Source organism: Muscardinus avellanarius, assembly GCF_963383645.1.
Source record: "Muscardinus avellanarius genome assembly, chromosome: 12".
Taxonomy (NCBI): domain Eukaryota; kingdom Metazoa; phylum Chordata; class Mammalia; order Rodentia; family Gliridae; genus Muscardinus; species Muscardinus avellanarius.
In genome coordinates, this window is record NC_137798.1 from 2,956,114 (window position 1) to 2,964,896 (window position 8,783).

General features: G+C 50.4%; 1 protein-coding gene across 2 annotated transcripts in view; it reads right to left on the bottom strand.

The window, feature by feature from the left end:
* The window catches only part of RASGRP1 (RAS guanyl releasing protein 1), a gene marked incomplete at both ends in the record, with an annotated part of 63,872 nt that extends 55,665 nt beyond the window's left edge, over nt 1-8,207 (bottom strand). For both annotated transcript variants that reach the window (XM_080708140.1, XM_080708139.1), the window contains 2 exons: nt 3,861-4,045; nt 8,173-8,207. In XM_080708140.1, the coding sequence (XP_080564266.1) occupies nt 3,861-4,045; nt 8,173-8,207 (220 nt within the window). The remainder of the gene's footprint in view (nt 1-3,860; nt 4,046-8,172) is intronic.
* Nucleotides 8,208-8,783: the final 576 nt, after the last annotated feature.

Genomic DNA, 8,783 nt, shown 5'->3' on the forward strand with positions numbered 1-8,783 from the left:
TAGCATTTGATTTAAAGGAGTCCAGAGAGAGAGAAGAGAGAGGGAAAGGGAAAGGGAGGTACGGGGAAGAAATAGACCAAATAATGTGCATACAAGAATGTGTCACTCTGAATCTCACTATCACACACACTTACAATGTGCCAATAAAAAATACTAAAAATAAGCTAGGTGGGGAGGCCCACGCCTGTAATCCTAGTACTTGGGAGATCAGGAGGATCCCAGGTTCAAGGCCAGTCTCGGCAATTTAGAGGAACCCTGTTTCAAAATAAAAATTCAAAAGGGCTGAGGGTCCAGCTCAGGGGTAGAATGCCTCAGGGTTCAATACCAAGTAAAATAAAATAAAAATAAAAAAATAAAAGGAGCCGGGCGTGGTGGCGCACGCTTGTAATCCCCGCGCTTGGGAGGCAGAGACAGGAGGATCGCGCAGGTTCAAAGCCAGCCTCGCTGGCTTAAGAGACCCTGTTTCCAAAAATAAAAAATAGGTCTGGGAGTGTAGCCCGGAGGTAGAAGGGCTTCCAGGAACCCCAGTACCACCAAAAAATAAAAAAATAAAATAAAAGGAAAAGGCAACAAAAATGGGATAAAAAAAGAAATGCCTATGACAATAGCCACATGTGGCGGTGACCACTGTATTGCACAGGACAGCCCTCACCAAGGAAAGGCCCTCCAGGCATCGACCTGAAGGCAAGGTTAAGATGCAGGAGAAACTGCACTGAGCCCCCGGTCTTTAGGTCTTTATTTTCAAAACAGCTTCTTTGGTTTGTTTTTGTGGCTCAGTGTAAAGCTCCCATTCCCCCAATAATAGTCAACTGATACCCAGAGAGGGAGGAGACGAGAGTAAAAATCAGACAGAAGGTGCTGGCTTCCATGAACCCCAGACATAAGAGGACCTTTTCTCTTTTGCTCTTTTATGCAAATTCTGTGACAGGAAACTCTGCAGTACATAACCCACTACACCCTGAGACCTGGCCTTACTGCGCTCCCAGGAGGGCCTTTCTCCTCCATCTCACCTCGCACTGTGAGGTGCACGTATTCAAACCACGTGGCACCAAGAACTTCATCTCCCTGCAGGCCTTGTTAGCATCACCGGTGTGTGTGTGTGTGTGTGTGTGTGTGTGTGTGTGTGTGTAATGTGTGTGTAATGTGTGTGTAATATGTGTGTGTGTGTGTAATCCCCCAGTGCACTGGCCCAGCACAGGAGCAGATGTAATTAGGGGCCTAATCACGGCTTCTTGATAATGGATAAAAGATATTAGATTCAATGGGATTTTTGGAACTGTTGCATTTTGAGGCTTTTTTTTTCTTGGCTCAACATACCCCCCAAACAATGTTCCCATCGCTTTGGTAAGCTCTACTGAGGGAATGGGTCAGGCTTGGTTATTTGGGGCCAACTGCAGAGTCAGTCTACTTTTCAGGTTAATGTCATGATTATTTGAAGGTTAGGAAAAGAGCCTGTACTCAGCTGGTGGTTGAATGATGGGCCCCAGAGGAGAAAGGTAACATCCATACATGTATAGTCCCCGTTTCCTTAAGAGTGAACTAGAGACACAAGTTCTTATTCAGGAAATAGTTACCATGCTCTGCCAAGGACCAGTAAATATGACTGCAAAAATTCAGTAAGGGCCAGGTGTGGTGGCGCATGCTTGTAATCCCAGTACTTGGGAGGCTGAGACCAGGAGGATCGCAGGTTCATGGCCAGCCTCAGCTACTTAGTGAGGCTCTTAGCAATTTAGTGAGACCCTATTTCAAAAGAAACGAATAAAAATTGGGCTGGGGTGAAGCTCAGAGGTAGAAGGCCCCTGGGTTCAATCCCTAGCACCATAAAAAAAAAAAAAAAAAGCTGAGTAAGGAACTTTTCAGTGTATTCAGGTCAGGTGCAAGCACAATGCATGTGAGTAGGGGCTCAAGGCCAGCCCCACGTCCACTAGGCTCCAGTGTCTTCTAGTTAAAACGCCCTGCATGTACGTTTTTTGAAGATTATTTCAAGACAGAAAACCATTCATTTGGCTCCCATATCCATCCTTACTAAAAGACTGAAGTGTAAATAAAGAGAAATTTAACTAAAATTAGGTTAGTGCCAGGCGTGGGGGCACACACTCATAATCCCAGGATTCGGGAGGCTGAGACAGGAGGATCTGGGTTCACAGACAGCCTCAGCTACTCAGCAAGGCCCTTTGCAACTCAGTGAGACCCTGTTTCAAAATGAGGAATAAAAAATAGGGCTGGGGGTGTATCTTGGAGGTAGAATGCCTCTGGGTTCCATCCCCAGTACCACAAGAAAAGTTAGTATTCCCCCTCTTTTTTTTTTTTTTCCCTAGTGTAGGAAATTAAACACAGGACTTTGGGCATGCTAGGCAAGTACTCTACTCAGCTCTTCTTCCAAGTTAAAAAGTCTACAGTAAAGCTGGGTGTAGTGGTACATGCCTGTGATCCCAGTACTTGGGAAATGAGACAGGAGGATCATAGATTCACAGTCAAATTCAGTAACTTAGCAAGGGAATCCAAAACTTAGTAAAACCCTGTTTCAAAAAAAAAGAAAAAAATAGGACTGGGGCTGTAGCTTTGAGGTAGAATGCCCCTGGGTTCAAACCCCAGTACCACAAAAAACAAGTACATTAATTAATTAAACAAAAAGTGCACAACAAATAGCACTTTAAAGCAGTGATTCTCAAAGTGGGGTTCTTGGAACAGCTGCATCAGTATCACCTGGGAGCTTCTTGGAAATGCAAAGTCTTGGACCCCACCCTGCCTCGGACTCCCTGCAGCAGAAACTCTGAGGGTGGGGCCAGCCATCTGCATTATTAAAAAAAAAGAAAAAAAAACCCACACGATTCTGATGCATTCGTACTTAAGTACAACTGCTTTAAAACACTGTTAAAAAATCTGAAACTATTCAATGTTAAGCCACATTAGGAGTCAAGCCTTCCCCAATTCCATACAGAAGGTTTGACCAATAGTGCAGCCAATGGTCCCCACTCCTGAGGTCTAATGGCTCTCGTGCTCCCCGTCCTGGGGTAGGCTGCTGCTACTGAGCTGACCACACAAACTCCTCTGCTTCCTGGAGGGAGACGCGAGACTACGAAAAATGGTACACAGGGGATATGAGGCCGGACATCTTTGAACTCCAAGATTTCATTGAAACCCGTTCATTTTAATCCTTCCATTTCTGGAGAGAACAAATATTTAGTACTTCCCAAACAATAAGCAAAAGAAAGACAGGACTTGCAAAATTAATCATAAACCTTTTTCAGACGATGGCTTTTCAGCAGCACTAAGCCCTGCACCCTCGGGTACAGGTGCGGACAGAGGGCAGCGTCTGCATAATTCCCTGCCCCGTGTGTGACTGCAGTTCGTTTCCCAGAAATCTGACCTTCATCACTGCATCGCCTATTAGCCAGCATCCTCTAGTCATGAACACAATGGCGATTCCAGGTTACAAAGGGAATCACCGAGCCTTTATTTGTAAGACTTTCAAATTTCTGTTGAATGCCAATGCTTGAGTAGGTAACCTATCATTTATCTGCTCAGGAGCGCAAGGACAGAGAAGTGTCAGGGCACCAGATGCACACTACCATTTTATGATATTTCTCGTCGCGAGGCAAACCTTCAACCTAAGAAAAATGGCAACGCAAACTCTGCTCAGAAACTTTTCTCGCTTCAAATTGCACCCCTCATCACGACCTATTACACCCACACAGTCGTGTGCCAAAGGCGCAGCAGACTGTCTCCAACGTTTCAAAGGCTCACAGCTATTTTTAAAGCCCCAATACAATTGAGGTTGCTGTTCTATAAAACATTATTTAAGGGAAGAACAAAGTAATATAGTGATTTTAATGCACACGGGCAATTAGCCAACTCACCGAAAGACTGAACGCAGCTGTCGATGAGATCGTCCAGGCTGGCTCCTTTGGCTAAATGTCCCAGGGACACCATCATTCGGAACTGGGTGATCTGGGCCAGGCTGGGATGGGAGGGGAAGGGGCTGCTGCCCGATTTTGCCTCTAGTCCTGCTTTAGGGGCAGCTCTGGAGCCATGGGGAGGTTTCCTGGGGAAAAGAGAGAAGGGGGTGAGGGCAAGCAGAGAAGCAACCGGACAAACTGGCCTTTGGCCACTCCAGGTTCTGAAGGCGGAATGGAGAGAAAAGGAATAGCGATAAGACAATCCAGAGAGTTGGGCTGATAGAATACATACCCCTCCCACTTGGCAAATGCACCAAGCGGACTGGTTGGCTGTTAAAGAGATATTTCCCAGGCAAATGACAGGTGAGATTTTAGGGTTGCAACTAGGGCTCTTTTGCTCGGGAATTAGGATTGCTCTGACCTGCTGTCTCCCAGTTCCTGAAGGGGAGAGGCAGAGGTGAGACTCTATCTTGGCAGTCCTCAGCTTCCAGCAATAGTTCCTTTCCTTTAGCTGCTAGGCCACTGACTTGGGTCTTAAGAATTGCTTAAGCTGATCTCATCTGCAGCTAAATTCATTCAACTTGAGTAGTCCCAGAGATGTTGCAGAAGGCCAGGCAGCCTCAGTCACGTCTTTAAGGACCTTATGGGAAAAGTCAAAGACTAAAGGGTATGCAGGGAGTGAGGCGTTCTGATGCAGGGGCTTTGATTTTAAATTAGTTCTGCCTTTCTTACAGATCTTAGTTGGTTTTTAAAAAAAACTGTGTCACTATTGATAAAGCAGGTAATAATTATGAGTCACTTTTATCACTACCCATTACGCAACGGAGTATTTATTTGGGCCCTTAACAATAAAAAAAAGAAAGAAAGCTGAGCTAGGAGGGGTCTGTTTCAAAAGTTAAATGTAAAAGGACGAGTTCGGATCTGGACGTGCACTAGGAGGTCAAAGGACCTGTGTCTGCTCACACTTTATCTTTGGTCATGACCTTATCCGTACAAGTCATTTTGCAAAATTACTTAGAAAGGTTGAGTATTTTTTCTCTTTATTAAAAATGATACCCAAATACTTGTCTATAAACTCTTAAGGTTTAATAGTGATAGGTGCTGCTACTGATGACATTTGGGGGCATACAGTTCATTCTCCTTTCCATACTGTGGCTGTGGCTATTTCAAAGAAGAGATGAAAAAAAGAAAAACAGGCCCCTCAACTGTGACTTCAGTTCCTCCCCACATACTGTGATAAGCGCAGAATGGCATCAGCTAATCTGTAAGTGCTAATTCTAGGACGAGTAAGACATCATGCATGGCCAGAGGGAACCACGGTATAAACCATGTTTGTTACTAGTTGTTGACTGAAGGTATTATTTGGTATTAAGGTTCCTTAATACCAAATAATAACTCTAGCTGAGGAATCAGGCTGAGGCAATTGAAAAGGAAGCTAGGGAACTCCTAGAGAAGAATCCTGCGCTTGTCGAGAGCAAGCAGTTCTCAGAGGAAGGGGAAGCAGTTTCTGGAGGGGTGTTTGGCAGACTTTCTCTGACAAGATAAAACCTCACTTGGAAGGGACTGAAGAGAAGCTTGGGTGAAAATGAAATGCTGGGCACATCTGGGATTGAGGAAACTAGCTAAAAGTGCTGGACCACTCAGCACAAGGCCTCACTTGGGGAGCGAGCACCTGGGCTTTGGGTTCTGTTTCAAGCGAGTTCCGGAGCTCTGGTCTGTGGTGGACACGGGCCTCCATTCTAAGCTGGGCTGGCCAATGGAAAGGAATCACCAATTCATTACTGGACATCTGCTAACCCAAGGCAGTGATTTCTGAGAGACTGAATTGGTGCCAGAGAACTCAAAAGAGTTTCTGACCGTAGCTGATTTTTCCCAGGCCCTGTGCTAGCCTCAGAATCAGAAATGTATCTGCGAGCAAAATGATAATCTGAAAACAAATTAGTCAAGGCCACCCTGGATTAAACACCTCTGCTAGAGGCAGCACCCTGCTGGGGGTCGAAGCATTGTCTCTGATGTCCACAGCCTGGAAAGATGTTATTTCCATTTTATGCTGCCGATGCTGAGTCCAAAGAGGCTAACGGTTGAACAACCTGTGCTGCTCTTTGTATCTGAAGCCCCTTTAGCTTTATTCATTAATTAATATTAACTGTGCCTGGAGCTGTGAATCTTTTCTGACATCAAAATTGCTAAGCAGACTCAAAGAGAGGCTGAAACAGTTAATTCAATGTAAAATAAGTGAAGTCCTTCAAAAACACAACCAACACGCAGAGGCTGAATCGCATGCCTTGTTCCTCCTACAGCCAGCCCCTGGAGCTGTCCTCGGGACTCAGAGACAGCTGGACTCTGCATGGTCATTTTCCAAAACCCTCATCTAGAGAAGTGGAGGTCCAGGTTTGGAAGGACAACATGAGTGGCCACCATTGCAGAGCAGGCAAGAAGCTGGCTTCCTGTGCCCCGCCACACTTCCCAGCCGGGCCCCTTCTCTTCCTGGAAGCCCTGACGGCTCTCTAAACCGGGTCTAGAGCTGGGATTAGTCAGCTTTCTGCCTCGGCTGCCACCTTTGCACCATGAAAACTGCTACCGAAGGCAGAGTAGAGGAAAGACGACAATTCAGTCCTTCACAGTAGAAATCTTTTTCTCCCTTCTACAACGCCTCTCCCTAAACTCTGGAGAAGAGACAACAGCACCCACGGGCTGTCTCTGCAAGCTCTTCCCTCTGGGGCTGGGGAGGTGACTGGAGACCCAAGGAAAATTCCATTTTCTCTCCAGGGTGGCATCAGCGGCTCAGGACTCCTAAACCTGCCGGTTCTGGTTATAGTCACGTGTCCTAGTTTGGCCGGGAAGGAATATCACTTTGGTTGATACGGCAATTCCCAGAGGTAGGTGCTTTTACCCAGAATTAGAAAAGACTGAGGCAGATGTGGGAATCAGAATAAAGAAAGATCTAGAAGGAAATATTTAGGGTAGAAAAAAGGGAAGGCAGGATAGAATGAGAGACACAACCTGGGAAATGAGACGAGAGTCAGAGGACTTTGGGATAAGAACTCCTCAGGGCAGGGGGCAGAGAACTATTAAAAACCTATTGTAACCTAACAGGTATAGGAAGATGGGATTAATTGCCCCGTAAAAAGAAACGTGGAAACTTGGCTTTCTTGCTGTAAGGTTGCCTTCTGAAAAATACTCAAACGCTCCTCTTCCGGCGAAATGGCGGTAGATAAGTATTTATAAAATGCATAATTATAGACAGGTTGAAGGGTGCTCTAACAACTGCCAGGAGGAATAGCCTCTGGTGCTGCAAAGGCATTATTTGTCAAGAAAAGCAGCCAGAGTGACCAAACGGCTCCTGTTTAATTTATGAACTTAAAAGGAACACCAAACCCAAGTGAAACAGAAGAACTTGAAGTTGTCTTCTGCGCCTCCAAGTGAGCAAGGCCCGGAGGCGCGTGCTGCGGGAGCGAGTCACAACTCGGACCTGCCGTGTGTGGACCCCTCTCCAGGCGCGGGGATCTCCAAGGGGTGGGGTGGGGGTGTCGCAGTTTTGGCCTACGCTTTTCATAAAACCCGCAGTGGAAGAGTAAGGGAGAGAGCTGGGACGCCGAGACTTGCCATGCGGGGGCAGGGGAGTCCTCCGGGGCCCTCGCGAAGCCGGCAGGGAGAGCGCCAGCGGGGAGCCCGAGTGTTAGGGCCCGGCCAGTAGGAAGGCTCTCCAGGCTCTCCATCCAGACTCTCCATCCAGCTCTCCAGGGTCCTGGCTCTCCAGGGTATGGCCGCGCAGGCCGGGCAAATGCCATCCTACTGCCCCTGTGACCGCACACAGGTTTCCCAGCCTGTAAGGAACTGGTCACCGTCCAGGCAGCTGCCCGGTGCGCTGGTTCGGGGGCACACTCTCTAGTTCCCTGGCCCCTCCAGGACTTTTTTCTCCTGCCAAGAGTCACTGTCCCTCTTTTCATCTTCTGTCGTCCCAAGAACCACCTAACACGTCTAGACTGGCGGTGGGGAGGGGCGGCGTGCATGTTTCCACCCCGAAGGTGGTAAGGCTCGCTGGGCACGGATTTGGAAACTTGGGGCAGGGCCGTCCATCCCGCTCCCCGCGCCCCAGCCGCCGCCAGGGGGCGCCGGGGCCCCGCCCGCGGCAGGTGCCTCCGGGGGTCCCGGGGAGGTCGGGGCGCGGGACTGGGGCCCTGGCCATCCCGGGCCCCCCGGGGGAGCCTCGCCCGCTCGCCCCTGCACCCCCGGCCCTGCAGACCCCGGCCCGCCGCCCGCCGCTACTCACCGCGGAGCCTCCCGCGCCTTGCCCAGCGTGCCCATGGCCGCGGCCGCCGCGCTCCGGAGCCGCTCAGCGGGCGCGGGGGGTCGGGCTCGGCGGGGCGCGGCGCATCCCCCCGCCGCCGCCACCCGAGCGCCGCGAGCCCGGCCGCTCCCGCAGCCCCAAACTTTGTGCGCGCGCCCGCCGCCCGCGCGCGCCCGCGGAGCACCTGACACGCGCGGATGTCCGCGGGGGGGGGGCGCTCTGCGCGCCTCGGAAGCCGCCCCCGGGCTCGGAGAAGTGCAGGGGAGCTGGGCGGGGAGGCGCGCGGCCCGGACCCCGCCCCGCCGGGCGGAGCGGCTGCCTGCCTGCACCCCAGCCCTGGGGAGTGGGCTCCGCCAGCCCCCCCTGCGGACAGCGATCGGAGCGCGGGGGCAGCGTGGAGTTGCCTGGACCTGCTGGGTTGGCGAGACCGAGCCAGGGTGTGCGGGCGGCCCACGTGGAGGCGCCCCGGAGGCAGAGCCCCACCTGCAGAGGCCTGGGGTCGGTGGGCAGGGGGCCGCGGGGAGAGCGCAGGGGTGGAGGGTGGGGGGCCTTCCTACGGTGACGGGACGGCGCGGGCCGCCGACCCTGCTTGT